This window comes from Lissotriton vulgaris, chromosome 4_1, assembly GCF_964263255.1.
Source record: "Lissotriton vulgaris chromosome 4_1, aLisVul1.2, whole genome shotgun sequence".
NCBI lineage: Eukaryota > Metazoa > Chordata > Amphibia > Caudata > Salamandridae > Lissotriton > Lissotriton vulgaris.
Window position 1 is genome coordinate 1,185,097,769 of NC_141691.1, and position 18,886 is coordinate 1,185,116,654.

Consider the following 18,886-nt stretch of genomic DNA (forward strand, 5'->3'; position numbering starts at 1 on the left):
ATCACAACTCTTCAATTAATCATTTTTGGGCTCAAATCAATCACACAGATCTGGTCATGTGAGGTGGTTGAGGTACCAGATAAGTGCCCATGACTGGCACTGGTGACAGATACATTGGTACGGTAGTTGGGCTCTCCAGATTCTCAGGTAAATAAGTCGTTCTTCTGATATCTGGAGTTGGCGAATGTCAAGGCAGGTGCTTCAAATGCAAGGAATCTCACATAATGGACTTTTCTGGATGGTGAACAGTCACCATGTTTCCTTAGTCACAACCCTCAGTGGGGGAGCATCAAAAGGAGCACCAAACTTGTGTTTCCATTTCTGTCTGACAATAACTTGGTCTCCCCTTTTGCTCACAGTGCTCTAAGCACAGCAGCATCTTGTCCGCATAGGTCTTCACTTTGCGTTTGTAAAATGAATCAGTGGTGCAAAGCTTATCAATGTCAATAGATCTTTCAGTGGTCCATTGTGGCTGTTAGACCTCGCATATCTTGGCGTGATTACCCATGCCTTTTTGCATCTACCTCCTTTGTTTTTAGATGCTTTGGGTGCTTACCCACTGCTGATCAGTGTCAAAGTACAAGGGTTCCCTATGTAAAGTGTAATGGTAATTGGTTGGCCATGATTGGTTTGTTTGCCTTACTAGTAAAGTCCCTAGAGATGTTCACTGTGTGTGCCAGTGCTAGTAATGCAAAGGTGCGCAGAGAAGGAAACTCAGACCGCAGGGGAGGGCCTGTGAGCAGTTTGCTCAGTTAGCAAGTTGTCCTGACAAGTGCAATCACTTATCAGGCCTTACTTTCCCTTTTACATACACATTGGGGCACCACTGTGGTAGGACCCAGGTAAACCACTGGGCAGGGTGCAGTGTAGGTAAAAGGCAGGACATATACTGAGGTGTGTGCTATGTCCTGACAGCGAAAAACACTCCATTTCCTTTTCACTGGTGAAAGGCCATTCTGCCCATAGGACAGAATGGGGAGGATGGGCATTGTGTTTTGGTAGCCTAGTATTCTGTAAGTTTATAATGGGGAGGTGAAGTTTAGTATGCATGAACTCAGTGTTATAACACATCTTTCTTTGAAAGTGGTTTTGTCACTGTGTGTTCAGAAACCCCTCTTTGAGAAAGCTGCTGACTTTTTTGCTTTAAGTATTTTTGTGTGTCTCTGCTGAACGTGGATTGACTATCTGGATCTGAGAAGTGAGAGGAGCTGGGAGAGGTCTTGACCCAGGGAGGGATTGAGATAGCACCAGACTGCCCTGCATCAGGAGAGTAGGAGGAGGAGAAGCCCGGGAGGTGAAAAGGCCTGGGCTGTTGCTGTAAACCAATTGACCCATCTCCTGCTGAGTGATAAAGTATCCAGATCCCCAGAATCAAAGGAAGAAAGGTGACACTGGGAGAGAGACACCCAGAACTGATTTAGGGAGGGGTCAGGGACCCCAGAGCACAAACAAACTTGAAAGAAATTAAGGGGTATAACATTGAGAGCTGAAACCCCTGAACTTTGGAATGAAACAGAAATTAATTGAGACTGAAAAGGCTTGGACCCATTTTGTGGTCAAGAGGAACCTCTGCTAAGGAAGGAGCAACTGAAGGGACTGCTGGAAAAGACCAATCCTTGCCTCGTGATCTGGGGCTGGTCTGCAGTTTGCTGTTCTAACCAAGCAAGAGGCTGTTGGGACTGTGCTTGGAGATGCTGGGTCCCCCTGCTTGACAAAGATTGTGCTTTGTCTTGTACAGTCAAGGGCCCAAGGTGAGCTGGCTCCCTGTTTTAAAGCAAAGGAACATAAAAGTTTCCGGAGAAGTTTCAAGCGATGCAGTTGGCGCGTGTTGTGGCAGCTTGAGACCCTCAGAAGGTGTGTGATCTTGGACACACAGAAGAGAATTGAGACTCAGAACTGCTTGGTGCATGTCGTAGTGCACTGGGGGCATTAGGGAAGAGCGCCTGGTAAACGTGTGCACCGAAGCTGAAGGGAGTCTCGGACATGCTTGGAGCATGTCGTGGTGCACTGCAAGTGTTAGTTAAGAGTGCCTGGTCAGCGTGTGCACCGAAGTTGGAGTGAGTCTCGGATGGGCAGGGTGCGTGTTGTGGTGTACCGCAGGCACTGGTGAGGAGCGCCTGACCAACATGTGCATTGGAAGTGGCGTGAGTCTCAGACGTGCAGGGTGAGTGTTGGGGTGCATTGAAGTGCACCGGAGGAGAAGTGAGGCTCGGACACGGTGAGCTTGTTGAGGTGCGGCCGCAGGCGTTGGTGAAGAGCCCCTGGATGTCGGGGCACCAGAGTTGGAGTAAGTCTTAGTGAAGAATGTAGCGGTACGCTTTGCATTATTTCTCCTTTGCCCAGCACAGGATATTATCGTTACCCTGTTCTTTATTGTTTGTCCATTGTAGCGTGTGCGATTTTAGCAGTGCAGCCAGCATAGCATTTGCAAGTGGTGGCTGGGATTTGCACCTACCATCCTGCCAGAATGAATATTACCATTTATTCTATGTTGGCTAATGCATCATGTGGTCTGATCGTATATACGTTTGTATAAAGTTTATACTCATTTTTATCAAACTCGTGTTGAGTTCATTTGTGGTTTCACCAGGAGGTTCCTGTAGGCATGGTTGCACATACAGAACACTTGTGCCTTGGAGATAGGCCTGGCTGCTCGTGCCAAGCTAGTAAGGCAGTGAGTGGGGCTATATCAAACTGTGTCCTTACTTGACCTAACGTTGAGTGAGGAGCCCCGGGTCTCGCACTTGCTGACAGTAGTGCGGGACTGGGACTCTGGCTTCCAACAGTGGCCATTTGATTCCAATGGCTCTGCCAAACATTCAGCTGGCTGGGTTTTCACCTGTGGTAGAATGTGGAGTTGACCTGTATGCATAAGGCGTATACTGAACAACTGATTTGAGGACAAGCTTTTCCAGCGCAGTCCTCAGAACAGTCTTCTTGAGGGTGCTCATAAATCTCTCAAGAACACCAGCACCACCATTCACCTGTGGCCAGAGTTGTGTGCTTTTATGATGCTTGACATTTAAATGAGTAGGAAAATCTTTAAATTCTTGACTTTTGAACGGCTGGCCATTGCCAGATTTCAAGACAGAACACCTCATGTTGCAAAACCACTTTCTAATCTCTCAGTGTCTCTGTCATGAGTAGTTGATGACATGTCTGGCTTCCACCAGGAGAAAACGGGAATATTAATCAACAATTACTAGTAGATGACGTACATTGTCAAGTGGTCCAAAGAAATCAATTTCAATCTTCTCCCAAGCATGCTTTGGAAGATGAGACGCGTTTAATGGATTTTTGGTTGTTTTGGACAAGTAGGTGCACAAATGACATGCCCGTAACTCCTTTTCAACTCTCCCATCAAGACGAGGGAACCACACTCAATCACATATTGCTTGTTTATTTACTCCATGGTGTATCTATTGGGCCAGTTTAAAGTCAAAGTCAAAGTCAAAGGAACTTATAGAGCGCACAAATCACCGAAAAAGGTCTCATGGCGCTTGCAGGACTCCTGTAGACAGGTGGTCGAAGCTAGACAGCATTATTTCTGATTGAATAGCCACATTTTTAATTCCTTCCGAAAACACTTATGATCAGCAATGGAAAGAAGATATGCCGGAATCTTATTCCAGAGGTTGGGGGCAAGAAAAGAGAAGGGTCATCCGCCACTCCGTACAGTGTGAACTTGTAGGGGTGAAGAAGGGATTGTGAACAAGATCTTAACATTCTTCCTGGCTGGTACCTGTTAAGCTTTTTCTCTAAATAACAGGGCCCAGTTTCATGTATGATCTTATGAGTGAGGCATAAGATTTTAAAATGGCCTCTCTTTCTTACCGGAAGCCAGTGGAGGGATTTCAGACTGGGGGCTGAGGAGACTCTGGGAGGAAGGTTCAAGATAAGTCTGGCAGCAGTATTCCGCAGGATCTGTAGTTCGGAAAAAAGATCTTCATTTAGGGAGGCTAGGAAGGCATTCTCATAATCGAAACGGCTTACAATTAGACCTTGTACCAGAGATTTCCTAGATTCAATAGGTAAACATTAAAATGTTTACCTAGTTTCCACATGATCCCATAGCAAGTGCCTAATACAAGGTTGACATGATTTTTCATAGACAGTTTGTTGTCAATGGTTATTCCAAGATTAGGCACTGCTGGTTTAGGGGATGGGCAGAGGCCCAATACCTGGGGCCACAAATTGTTAGACCAATGCTCTTCAGCCCTACCAAACAAGATGATCTCTATTTTGCTGCTATTGAGCTGTAGATTGTTGTTTCCCATCCAGTTGTTAATGTGGATCATACAGTTTTTAAATCGGATCATAGTGTCTGTGGGGTTGGGACCCCAAGTACAATAACTTGTTGTCTCAGACTCTCTATATGACAATTCTCGACCCTTGTCAAGTGATGCCTTCTCGGGTAACTAACAGTTCTTCCTGCACATTTTTAAATTTCTGGTATTCAAGTTAATTCTAAAAAAGTTGAGTATGTTTTCACCACAATGATGTGTAGTAATGTTTTTAGGTATCAGCAAATCTCTGTCAGTCCTCGTGGGAGCAGTGATTTGTTCCACTGATATGGCAGTAAGGGTACTGGATTTCACAATGAAGTTAACATAAGCATGAGCTGCATTTCAATTAGTTCCATGACACTGTATTAGTACACTTGAGCATTAGGCAGCAAGATTTAGATTTTTTCCTGGACCAATCACAATCGTATAATGATACTTCTACAATCACAACCCCTACACCTCACAGCGAGAGAGCATTTTGGTTTTAGGACTGCTGAAAATTGTCAGCAACGATTGGTGGTTGGTGACAACCGTGAAATGCTTTTCATAAAGCAACACATGAAAATGCTCACAAAGACACACAACACAGAGGCTTTCTTCTTCAGTTTGTGAATAGGCACATCCAGTCGATGTCAAACCCTGACTAGCATAAGCCACAATGTGTCTTGGAGCATTTGTATGCCCAGCGTGCTGACCAAGGTGGCAAAGTCGCATTTATACTTTCAACAATAACTGGCCATAGCAAGGAAGGATCACACAGCATAGTTACATCTTGTGGGGGAGAAGTGGATCACAAGTCTTCTACTTTATTTAGATCCAGAGTCATTTCCCCATCAGAAAAGATATGACCAAAGAAATTGAGTTTGGTGTTATGAAACTCACACTTTGCCACATTTAAAGGTAGACCTGCATCGGCAAGTATACAACACACATGTGTAAGACCTTTATCATGTTTTTTTCGTGTGGCCCCAAAAACTAGTATGTCATTACTGTAATTGAAAGTATTTGTGACTGAATGTCTTATGCAATGAATGACATCCTGAAAGAGTTATGCAGATGATGACACTCCAAATGATAGCCTTTTATATCCAAATAAACCAACATGAGCTGAAAAGGTAGTAATGTAATTCAGCTGTGTAATCATGTCAGCAATGTGAGCACCTGGATGTTGTTCTCTTTTAATCGCCTTGTTTTCTTGGAGCATATCAATGCAGATGCACAAGGCTCCTTCTCTGTCCTTCTTCAGCACTACCACTCTTGGAGATCTGCTTTGCATCGTAACTGTGGATCGCTCAATGATGTCATGCTTTAATAGTGTATCAAATTCTTTCTCAACAACCTCTTGTAAATGAAATGCTATTTGACAATGATGGTGAGCAAAAGGACATATGTCCTCATTTATGTGAAGTTGCACTTTCATTGTCTTAATGCTTTCTAATCCATGAAACAACGAAGGAAATTGATTTACCATTTAACGATGGGCATTACTGTTGTAGTTTACAGAAAACAGCCCCATGTCAGCAGCAGTAGTGAAACTGAGATAATATGCACTTGATGAAGTGCCTTGCAGGACATGAATAGGTGCTTGTACTTTCGTCTTTTATGCTTCACAATTGCTATAAATGAACCTTGACTTTGCACTGTTGTCGAAGCAACTCACGTATACACTTTGGTTTTTGATGGGGTTAAAAGTGGCATGGGAGAAATTTCATTGTACTGGGCATGATGTTTATCGATATTATGACAGCACTATTCACTTTCAGTGTGATTTTGGGACAGTGTCCAAATGAGTTTTGCACTTTCACTTGTGGATCTAGCTGTGACCCACATTGCTCCGTGCAAGAAGCTAATCCTACTTGCACACGTTGTCCAGCAATCAACATTTTAATTACAAACCCATCTTCCCCACTGTCGCTTGACGATGACAAACCTTTAGACAAGGAATTCAATGACAATAAACATCGTTCAGTTTGTACTTACCTCAATTGTTGTTGCCATTTAGCATTGTAGGGGTATTTGGAATATACCAGCCTTTGCATATCTGTCCAATGGCAGGACATTTACCTTCATGTGGAAAGAAAAATTCACATTGGGAACACACATTTTTTTTCTTTGGAGACACTCAGTGCTGATTCCTTTTGGGCTGATCCAGCCTCCATGTTAGCTGCTTGTCTGTCAGCTCTTTCTTCCACTCTGGCAGCCATGAGTTCTCTTTCAGCATTTGTCGTCTGAAGGAATCGGATGTACAGCCATCTATTTGGACATATTGCCTCTTCATCATTAAACTAGTTACACTTGCAATGCTTGATGAGCAAATCAAGTCTTTCTTCAAACTCATCCATTTTTTCACCAGCTTTCTGCCTTTCTTGGTTGAAAACGTACCTTTCATAGTCAATATTTGGCACTGGATTGAACTCAATGTTCAGAATCTCTTTGATTTGGTCACATCACCACCATGTGTTTTTTTATCACTTCTTTTACTCCTTCACCGGCCAAATTCTTCAGATTGTAAATGATTTGTTTGTCATTTACTCTTTCCAGAGCATCAATGAAGTCATCAAAGGTTGTGATCCAGGCAGTCCATCGGTCACCAATATTTTGCTTTTTTACGGTATTGAAGGGAGGTGGTGATTTTAAGTAGCCACCAGCACTGTATCTGATGTTCTTTTTAGCAGCCATTAAAAACAAAAATGTCACTATACGGACATCCACACACAACCTTTAAGTTGGTCCGACATGCTTCACCAGCCTCGTAATCACGACCCCCATGCTTCTGCTTGGGTTGCTGGTGCTGAGATTTGGTGGATTTTTTTACTCAGATTCTGGAAAGGGTGCTCTTCTTTTTTATAAATCTGGTTATCCCCATCTCTAATGTTTCCGTGCATTTATTTACTTCTACTCACAGCATTCTCTTCCACCACACTGAAGCTGCTCGTTGCACTTTCCATACTTGGTTATCACTGCCTTTTGCATTGTAACACTATATGAATGACGACTCTTTGTTATGCTATTGTGCAGTATCTTTTGTCTTGACTTTACTAGCAAATTTCTAGCCAATGACAAACAAACTGTAATGCCTTCACTTCCTTCATAGGCCTTACAATGGTTAAGTGGTGATTTGACTCCACTTACGCCAACCGTCAATTTTCACTTCGATTTAGGCATATTTTGCTCACACAAGCAATTTGCTGGCAAACTCTCCTAGAGAGCATTCTCAGTTCTTCAGGTTGCAGGGTGTTCATAATCCCTTATCTCATCACCAGTTGTAGCCTCCTGCGCAGGTACATCCAAATAATCACACCACACACAGAGCTTGGTATTTTACATCTTTATTCCTCAGCATGTAAACGTTAATTGAACACTCTACATTATCAATTGTATCACCCACAGACTTACCTCACTGTACTATGGAGTCCATCAGGAACCAAAAGGGCCCTGTCATCTCTAACTCACAAGACACTACATATACTAAAAGGCTAGTTCACAAAATACTGAATAATTTGGTCATAAAATGACTTGCCTATTTAATATTCATTAAGCAGTTCTCAATTTTTTATCCTGTGGGATTGGCTACAAGTAGGCCAGAAAGGACAGCAGACCACCATCCTAGTGATTGCATTTCAAAACGGAAAACCATTTTTTAAAGCTGCCCGTAGTGCTTAAAGGAAATGTTTTGGAAGACGACAGTGGGAGCAGTGGTACAGGGGACCACTGCCTACTCCCCTTGAAGCTGCCAACATTCATCCTAAAAGAGACGGGTTCAAAAGCAGTACCTTCCTCTTTGTGACTTAGTTACCATCCCAACAGGGGATGTGGGTAGCAGGCCAATTGTTTGCAATCGGAAAAACGGTTGAAAGCATTGATATATCTGGGTCTGAATCGCTATTTGGAAGGGGCTCCCAAAACATGTTGTTTTTGAATAACAAATCAGAAGACATTTCTAAACACCTTTAGTGATTCAGAAAAACTTTTCTGAATTTCTTAATAGGTTTAGTACTTCGGAAAAAGCTTTTTTCCTTGGCCTAAGTACCTCAATTACGGACGCACAATGGTGTTTTTGCTGCAGGCAGACACAGGAGGTATCCTTAAATAATATACACTGATTGCTTCACTTTTCATTTCTTCACATGCTGAATTATACACCATGTATTAAATCAATTAGCCCCATGGTTGGCACATCATTACCTAGTGTAGTTATTTGCATGTAAGGGAGATTTTCAATGAATCAGTGCAATGCAGCGCAGCCACCTGTGAGGCAGCACTGTGTTGCATGACAGGGAGGGAACAGGAGAGCGGCATAACTTTAGAGATATGGCTCCCTCCTCCCTTTCCCTTGCGCCAGCGCTGATTTCAGCTGCCATGCACCAGGCACACACCTTCTCGCCATAGCGCTAGGGTGTGTGCAGGAGTCTAAGATAGGTTTTTTACAGGAAGGGTGCCCTTCCCATGCAAAATACTATGCCTAGACATGATGTAAAGCTTTTCCCACCTTGTATGCATTCAGCACAGTGCAGCACACATGAAATGAAAGCATTTCTCCTGTTAGCTCCTGTGACCACCGAGAATTTGACAGTGGCGGCAGCACAGATTCTGTGCTGCAGCCTTGGGTGTGGCCGCTGACATTGTGGCACACAAACGGAGGGCCGAGGACCGAGGGAGATGAAAAGGCAAGGTCAACCTGCTGCCCCGATGGAGCTGCTTTGAGGAGGACTGACGGCCGCTTAATTGTGCTAGGGCCCGGCTGGTCAGCTACTATCCCAATAAGCATGGAGGACATCTGGACATCACCAGCTGGGGGATCTCTCCAGGCCCAAGAACACCGCTTGTGAGTGCAACAACTCCCTGAAGGCTTAGCTGAACTAGCACCACAAGAATTATTACTAAAACCCCACAGAATGGGGAAATTATCATGTTTGGGACAGCTTTTTACAGTCGTAAAACTAGCCATTTTGTAATTCCATGGGGTTTTCCATATACATTTAACACCTGTCCTGAGTAGTTTGCAAGTGTATGAGGGGGGCTAGTTGGATGTGGACAGGGTGAGGCAATAGGTAGGGGGTAGCATTGTTTGCTCCCCACTGTAAGAGCAAAAGACACAAATAAGGCTAAGCTACTGTTACAGGCAATCACTATTAGTCTAAGAGAAATTAACACTGAAAAGCTTGTGTTAAATTACTTTGACCAATTTTTTATTGGGGCTTCACTTTTTGATAAACCACCCATTGGGCCTCTTGGCAGTGTAAAATTAGCCTTGTGGGAAGCTCAGATGACAGTCTATATATACATCTTTTGAGAAGAGCCAGGTTTTTACTTATTTCACTAAAAGACAGGGGATCATTTTTGGGAGATAGAGGGCTGCAGAATTTGATTCTTTGAACTCTGAAGACTGCAAAAACATATGACTAGTCTTCTTTATCTTCAAATTCTTTTATTCGGTTAGACAATTAGTTAACCATAAAAAGTATATCATAATTTTAAAAACATATTCACATAAAAAAAAAGAAACAAATTAATGTTAATACAGTATTATAATACAATTTAAAAAGCCTATAACGTTACAGAAAGAATAACAGAAGGGGAAAATACACTTTCAGTCAGCTACATAGCACAAGATTTCAATGTGTTAGATCTTCGTTCCTTATTGCTTTACGAATTATTATGCATGATTTCAAATACATGGCCAGGCTCTTAGCCTCGTGTTGTGAATTTGGCTGTTGCAATGCAAGAAGCGCTGGTCGGCAGGACCTCAACCCCATCTGACGCAACACAGGCAAAACCCAGCGTTTGCGAGGTATGGCGTAAAAATAACAGAAAAAGGCGACATGCATGGTGGTTTGGGACGAGACCTTGTCGCATGGGCATTTCTCTAGGTCGTGAGACCAGTTTAATGGGTTTGGGAAGGTTACCAGTCGAAAAAACAAATTAAAGCGAAACCTGGTTAGAAGGTATTTTTCGTAGTTGGACAGATAAGTGAGATAAGGCTGTAAGCCTGGTGACACTTGTACCATCATAATGTGGGCATTTGATTGCTTGGGTACTTCGCCGCTCAAACGAAGTTTCCTAAGATGGTTAAGACAATGGCACTTAAAGGTTTTTCTACTTAGCTCACTGATTAGTGACGGCTCTGTTACATATTGGTTAAGATCCAAATCTTTCAAGAAGTTAACAACGTATGCCAACCAAGGGATCTTTTTCCAGGAGGTCAGCCCCAAGCAGTCCGAAATCAGGGCACGAGTAAGGTGACATTCAGGCTTGGACCAGATACGATGCCATAGCAGCATTGGTTGACATTTGATGTAATCAGCTAAATAGTCAATCCCAAGCTCAATATGGCATCCGTATGTGGGGGCACTCTGGGGGAGGGCCAACAGATATTTGACAATGCCGTTTTGAATTTTTTGGAGTTCAGCCGTATTTACATAACCCCATACACCAGCCCCATATGTGGCAATGCTCTGGCATTTAGCTTGGTGGACTTTAAGTAGTACGGGGGGAGATGGCTTACCCATTTTTCTAGAAAATGAGACAAGGGCGGATGTAGCGCGTTGGTAAAGCAGTTTTCTAGTTACCAGTGCCCTTTTCCACGTTAGCTGATCATCTATTAGAATACCCAAGTAAGGGTATTCCCTAACTCGTTCTAGTTTTGATTGCTCGATAGAGAGATGCTTCGAGCTTTTCACCTTGGGCCCCGTTTGCATGACAAAGGTCTTGGTCTTATTCACCTTTAACCCAAGGGAGAGCATTTAGTCGCAATATTTGTCCAATTGTTTCTGCAATTGTACCAGGGATCTAGCAAAGATAACTGAATCGTCAGCGTAGCGCAATGCTGGGATAGGGCGATGGTTAATGGTAGGTAAATCCTGGCTCCCTTCAAGCATGGCTACTTCCAAACCATTGGTGTATAAATTAAACAGGAAAGGAGCCAGGACGCAACCCTGCCTAACTCCACGTGTTATTTGAAAAGAGGATGTTAATTCACCACCTGTTCCAAACCTTACGCAAGCCGAAGCTTCAGAGTAAAGCTCGCGCAAAAATTTGATTAGCGGCAGATCGACCCCCAACTTCTCCAGAATGGGCCATAGCTTGGCGTGGATTACACAGTCAAACGCCGCACTAAGGTCGACGTAAACCATGAATAGGTTTCCCCGTTTGACTCCCACATACTTTCCTATTAGAAGTGTCAGATTTAAAGCCTGTTCTACGGTTCCCAGTCCCTCCCGGAATCCATACTGGAGGTCAGTGAAGATGTGCAGGAGTCTAAGATAGGTTTTTTACAGGAAGGGTGCCCTTCCCATGCAAAATACTATGCCTAGACATGATGTAAAGCTTTTCCCACCTTGTATGCATTCAGCACAGTGCAGCACACATGAAATGAAAGCATTTCTCCTGTTAGCTCCTGTGACCACCGAGAATTTGACAGTGGCGGCAGCACAGATTCTGTGCTGCAGCCTTGGGTGTGGCCGCTGACATTGTGGCACACAAACGGAGGGCCGAGGACCGAGGGAGATGAAAAGGCAAGGTCAACCTGCTGCCCCGATGGAGCTGCTTTGAGGAGGACTGACGGCCGCTTAATTGTGCTAGGGCCCGGCTGGTCAGCTACTATCCCAATAAGCATGGAGGGCATCTGGACATCACCAGCTGGGGGATCTCTCCAGGCCCAAGAACACCGCTTGTGAGTGCAACAACTCCCTGAAGGCTTAGCTGAACAAGCACCACAAGAATTATTACTAAAAACCCACAGAATGGGGAAATTATCATGTTTGGGACAGCTTTTTACAGTCGTAAAACTAGCCATTTTGTAATTCCATGGGGTTTTCCATATACATTTAACACCTGTCCTGAGTAGTTTGCAAGTGTATGAGGGGGGCTAGTTGGATGTGGACAGGGTGAGGCAATAGGTAGGGGGTAGCATTGTTTGCTCCCCACTGTAAGAGCAAAAGACACAAATAAGGCTAGGCTACTGTTACAGGCAATCACTATTAGTCTAAGAGAAATTAACACTGAAAAGCTTGTGTTAAATTACTTTGACCAATTTTTTATTGGGGCTTCACTTTTTGATAAACCACCCATTGGGCCTCTTGGCAGTGTAAAATTAGCCTTGTGGGAAGCTCAGATGACAGTCTATATATACATCTTTTGAGAAGAGCCAGGTTTTTACTTATTTCACTAAAAGACAGGGGATCATTTTTGGGAGATAGAGGGCTGCAGAATTTGATTCTTTGAACTCTGAAGACTGCAAAAACATATGACTAGTCACTAAAAGACGTGTAGAGGTTCGCATTAGTACCATCTACAAATTCTTTACTTCCCCTTCCTAACTCTCTGCTCTGATTACAAAATGTCCAGGAAGAACAATACTTTTCCGTACTGGCTCCTGGCCTCCCCACACAACTAAATACACATCACAGCTTTTCTCTCTACGCTTGGCATAGGGACAGTGCTGTTACCCAGTACAACACCATGCTACACACTTCATAAACTCTGCAGGACACATCTCAACACAACTATGTATTTTCAATGTGTTTTCTAAGATACGTATACCATATTCCGGATCATACTGCTGCTTGTTTTCACCACACCCTGGTAAAAGAACTGGTGCTGTCAGCCCTTCTTCCCCATGCCCAATACACAGGCATGAGCAGTTTGTGCCTCCAACTTGACAATGTTTCTGCCACTCTGCAACCTTGTTCTGAGAGCAGAAAAATATTCTGTTAAAGTGAAGGTGTGACACTCATGGCAGATTGAGGGTAGTGTCTTTCTTTATGCTTCAGATGTATGTACAGGTTTTGGATGGTGCACTGTCTAAAAATAAAGTTCGAGCTTTAGGGGTTCTTAATAGATCAATGGTCATAGGCAGGATCCTGGAGGTTTACTCATTGAGCCTCCCTGGCTACCGTAGGTTCTTACTTGTGACACATTGTTGGCCTTGAAGCTGTAAAGCTTATAATTTCCTGAAAAGGCAGAGGGCCTCATTTAAGAAAAGTGTTAGATCACTGCGGTAAGACAGCGAGGCAACATTTTTCACTGCTCCATGTCGCAAGGATTGACAGATGGGTCAAGAATCCTGAGGTTACTGTTGGCGCAAAACTCATGCATTGCTGTTGTTGTGTCGTAAGCATGACACAACTCTAGCAATGCATAGGATAGGCCTATACCTGTTTATCTGCGTCACCTTTATGCCTGCTATGATGCAGGCATAAGGTTTTGACACAGTGGTGTCTGGTGTCCTAGAAGTGGCGCAATGAAATCTGATAGATTTCACTGCGCCACTTCTACAAGGCTTTCTTGCAGGGGAACACCCACCCTGCATACATTATACCTGATGCAGGTATAATTTAGCGCAGAGGTTTATAAAGTGACACATCTGCCTAGATGTGTCGCTTTGTAAATATGGCGCAAAAGGGAGCATTATTTACGCCGCCGCTGCATCATGAAAAGTGACCAAACAGAGGCGAAAAAGTGTTGCAAGGGGCTCATAAATAAGCCCCAGAATATTTTATTAACCCCTCCCCTGCTGATGACGGAACCGCTCCGCCATCAGCTACGGTTGGGCTGTGATGATGACGGAGCGGTTCCGTCATGGCCCGGCCGCCGCGCCTGCGCGGCGCTGATTTCGCGCCTGCGCGGCCGTTGTATTGAGCGGGGCGGGTCATGACGGAACCGCTCCGTCACCAGCACAGCTCAACCGCGGCTGGTGATGGAGCGGTTCTGTCACCAGCATGCGGCCGCCCCGTTAGCGCTGCGGCGGAATAGCCGCCGCAGCGAAAGGGTTAAATGGACTGAGTATCGTACCTGAAAATATTTTTATCATTCAGCACTACAAAGTTAATAAATTACTACATTTAGCATGGGATAAAAGTCCCAAATAAACAAAAACATAAGTAATACATGTTTTTGCTTGTAAGGAGAAGTTGTTCTGTTTTACTATTAGGTGGAAAGAGTGGCAGTTAAGAGGATGGTATAGGACTGGGAATGGTTATGTGTCTTGTGAATACATGTGCCCCAGTGTTGGAGGTCTCATCACTCTTTTGTGTGAGAGACTCCCTATTTTACATTCAATTTGCATAAGCATCCCAAAATGGGACCTTTGGTACACATTTTTCTTATGAAAGTTACCAATGGTTTGCAATAAAAGGGTCCAGCTCTTGAATACTCTACACTTCAACCACCACTAATTCTGAAAGCTGCTCAAACACTACCTGTTTCGGTGGCGCAAATCATGAGTTATTTTTAGCTATATCACTCTAGCCACTAGAGGCGTGTTTTCTATTGATTAAGCAATGTAGTAGCACTGTATCCTCCTGTGTGTGCATGCAATTGGCCAGGATGCTAAATAGCAGAGTCTCAGTCTTGAGCAGGAGAGGACAAATCGCTTTCTGAAAACTACTTCCCCAGATCGACCCTTAACTATCTGTCCAGCTGCCCCAGCCCACTTTCTGGCCATGTTAGTTGGGTACACTACGTATTTGGTTTATCTCTCACTCAAACCTCCCTGACATTTGTCCCTTAGCTATGCCTCTGTGCATGCCTTGTTCGGTATTTGTTCTTTGTGTCATTATTCTAAAAATGTCAATAAAATGTTTTAAACATGGAAGTAGATTAGTCCTTTCTTTATCACACTCTAGGGAAAAAAAGCTAAGGTCAACACCATGTGATGAATATTGAAGGTGCAAACCTACCTGAAAGTATGATAATACAGAGCAAGATAGCTATTAAAGCTCCTGTGCTCAGTCCCACAGGCAAGAAGATCGCCTCAGCAGAGCAGGAGAGCAGGACTCCATTGGCGTCGCACCGGCAGACTTGAATTGTTAGGGTGCCTGTACTGCTCTGAATGGGATAGCTGCTGTCTTCAATCACAACAGGCAGTGTGTAGAACTCCTGCTGCCGCCGGCTGTATCCATTACGCCGGGCTTCCACTCCAGCAGTGCTGTCTGCAAGAGATCAGAAATCGATGTTAGCCCACAAGACCCATATTCCATAAAGTAAACAATTGGGAGATCCATCCATTCATTCATTCATGTATTTCATTGAGTCCAGTCATTATATCAGTCTTTCTCTGTGCAAAATGTGATATGCTCGCAGACAATAACTCGGCATCCACAAATCGACCACTTTTGTTTTAAAACCCTCTTCAGGACCCTACTGTTTATAAGGCAGTCTCATTACAAACATAGATTTTTCTTCTTCCAAAGAAAGAGATTGGTTGATTAGGTAGTCAGAACAGGCAAGTCATTTCCAGGCATGGTTGCTACCTACATGATCACACATTGTGACAGGTACCAGAATAATTGCAATAAAAAGGACCCATGTTTAGAAAACCACTCGCATGGAGCTAAAGGGAGGCATCTGCACATGCTCATGAGGGTCTGATGGAGTCAGAAGATACGAGCTTATGTATCAGCTTTATATGGGTCTTTGTGCTCACCGTTTTATGTGAGCCTTAGGCTCGGGTCTTCAACACTGCAGCGGGGCTTTAATGGTCAGAAGGCTATGTTGATAATTACTTACTAGTGATCAACTTCATGCTGTATGTTCACACTTTTCTCCTATGTCTCCTCTATTTATGCCAAGCCCTTCAGCATGTTTGACCTATCAACCACACCCATTTCTTTCTCACTGCAAAGCCCTCTCATCTTCTCACGCAAATTTGATTCATAACTCAAGAAAATGTTCTTATAAAATCTTAAGTTTGCAACATGGGAGCCAATTCACAAAGCAGTAGCGGGATCTCGTAGCGGGCGCGCCTTCGCGTGGCCGGAGTCGTGCCAGAGTCCTGCCCGTCTGCGCCCGTCCGCGTTAGGACGTGCTGGACGTGGCTGGACCCTGGCCCTTATCATCGGGCGATCCGAGGTCTACAATGCGGTGTTACTCCAGGAACAGGCTACTGGCCATTGACCAGTTGCATGGGAATTGTGGGGCAGCGCGGGTCGATCCGCTGTGCGGCCCTTTCTCGTGTAGCTGTGGGATGTTCATACTCCCCGCCCCCTTGAGAAGGGGATGCAATGAGCCTGCTGTTGCGCCTGCCAGTCCAAACCCTTCCATCAGTATTTGGAACCTAAACGCTAGGTCGATGGTTAAACATCATCAAGATCTCTTCGATCTAGTAAATAAGGAGTCGCCAGACATTTTCTGTCTGACTGAAACCTGGCTGCAAGACGCTGATACGGCCGTTGTGAACTTGGCCTTCCCGCCTGAATACTCGGTATTTACCCTGAACCGAGCCTCTAGAGGCGGGGGATAGCTCTTGCAGTTAAGTCCTGCTACTCGTGTATATGGCAGGGACAAAAGATTTCTGGCTGTGAAAGCGCTTTGTTTAAGGTTGCCATCTCGCCTAACTTTGCCCTCTCGGGTCTACTGATCTACCGCCCTCCAGGGAGTGAAGTGGCCTTTAGGATGGCATTTCCAGATGCCATTAGCACGTTGGCTGCAGGTTGCTCTAATTTTTCAATTCTTGGTGACCTGAACCTGCATTTTGACAACTTATCTAGTCCAACCGTGTCCAGTTTTGTGGCAGATTTCGTGGCGCTCCAGTTGGTTCAGCTGGCGACACAGCCTACTCATATAGGGGGTCACACCCTAGACCCATTCTTTACCAACAGAGGAATCTAGCATCCTTAGTTCAACACCGCTGGCCTGGACTGACCATTATTTAGTACGGATCCCGTGCCCTCTGACTGCTCCGCAACCCAAGCCAATGGTGCGCTCTATTCCTAGGCGGCGCTGGAACAAGTTAAAACTTGATGATTTTTTCCATCTTTTGTCTTCCGACCCGCTAGGTATAATTGAGTCGGCGGATCAGGGCTATGATCGCTTCTGCGATTGGGTAACTAGGGCGCTAGACTCCCTCATCCCAATAGTTTTGTGTAAAACTGGGGTAAGCAATTCCAGCCCATGGTACAATGACTTGTTGCGGGCACTTAAAAGCACTTGTAGGCGTGCAGAGCGGGTTTGGCGCAAAACTTATAAAAGCGAAAATAAAGTTTTGTATCTTGCCACTGTGAAACTCTATCATCGGGCAGTTTGCAGAACCCGCGCTGCCTTCTATGCCCTGCAATTTCATACCAGCATGAACCCCTCCAAAACTATCTTTAAGGTGTTGAAAGACCTTACCGCTAAAAAGGGGACTGCGACCTACCAGAGCTCCGCGGAGCACTGTGAAATCTTAGCGGATTTCTTTTTGGAAAAGGTCAATGCCATTTACCGAGCCTTTCCATTGGTGGCTCCTTCCGTTGACAAACCGCCTAAGCCTTTGATATCGGATGTGTTACATACTTTCCCGAGCCTAACATCAGAAAGTCTCAGTAAACTGGCACAACAAGTGAAGTCTGGGTCTCCGGCTGATCCGCTATGCCCGGCTTTGTTCAAAGATCTAGCTGCGCACGGTATCTCGCCGCTTTGCTCGCTGATTAACACGTCATTTACATCCGGCGTAGTTCCACTGAAGTGGAAACAGGCCGTGGTGAGGCCTATTCTCAAGAAGCCTAACCTGGATGGCAGCAAGCCTGAGAATTATTGTCCAATTTCTCTTCTTCCGTGGCCGGCCAAAGTTGCTGAGGCACACGTCAACTCTGTCCTCTCGGACCATCTACTTCAGGCTGATATTCTTGACATGACACAGAATGGGTTTCGTGCTGGGCATAGCACGGAGACGGCTCTACTGTATATGGTGGAGCACTTACGCTACGTGCTTGATGCGGGTCAAACGGCGGCGCTGGTGCTATTAGATCTGAGCGCCGCCTTTGATACTGTATCCCACCCTATCCTTCTGTGTCGTCTGGAGGAAGCTGGCGTTGCTGGCCCTGCTCTCCAGTGGTTCCGTTCTTTCCTTGCCAATCGTGCCTTTAGTGTGGCCGTACCACTCCAAACTCCATCCTTTGGATCTGGGGGATCCCCAAGGCTCCTCGCTGAGTCCTACGTTATTCAATCTATACGTAAGACCGCTGGCTGAGGTTGTCAGGGAGTGGGGCATGACCATGGTGTCATACGCCGATGACACCCAGCTAGCGGTTACGATCAGCGGGGATGCCGACGTGGATGCCCCCAGATTCCAACAAGGACTTCGGGCGGTCGTCGGCTGGATGACGTCCAACTGTCCCCAGCTGAACGCTAGTAAGACCGAGGTCATGATTTTTGGCAAACAAACTGAACTCTGGGGAGATAGATGGTGGCCATCAGACTTGGGCCTTACACCTACCCCAGTCTCTGAGCTTAAAAACCTTGGGGTCTGGCTGGATCCATCTCTTGCCTTCGTCTGTCACACCAAACGCACGGCGGCCTGTTGTTTTGGCATTTTGCGTGGACTTCGTCCCTTGCTTAAGTTCTTTGATGCCACCACCAGGCAACTCGTGTTTCAAGCTACAGTCATCTCTAGGCTGGATTATGCTAGTTCCCTGTTAGTGGGCCTGAATCAAGTGGAAATTGGGCGTCTTCAAGGCATTCAGAATGCTGCAGCAAGAGCGGTGGTAGGACTGCCCAGATTTTGCTCTACTGCAAACACCTTGCGCTCGCTGCATTGGCTTCCGGTGGCACAGCGGATCCAGTTTAAGGTCCTCTGTGTTGCCTATAAAATCCTTAAGGGACCTCCGGCTACGATTCTTACC

At 45.1% G+C, this 18,886-nt stretch overlaps 1 protein-coding gene across 1 annotated transcript in view; it reads right to left on the reverse strand.

Moving 5' to 3' along the window:
• The window catches only part of CDH12 (cadherin 12), a 1,369,316-nt gene that overhangs the window by 4,294 nt on the left and 1,346,136 nt on the right, over positions 1–18,886 (reverse strand). Inside the window, exon 11 of the mRNA XM_086965412.1 lies at positions 14,966–15,217. Within this exon, the coding sequence (XP_086821538.1) occupies positions 14,966–15,217 (252 nt within the window). The remainder of the gene's footprint in view (positions 1–14,965; positions 15,218–18,886) is intronic.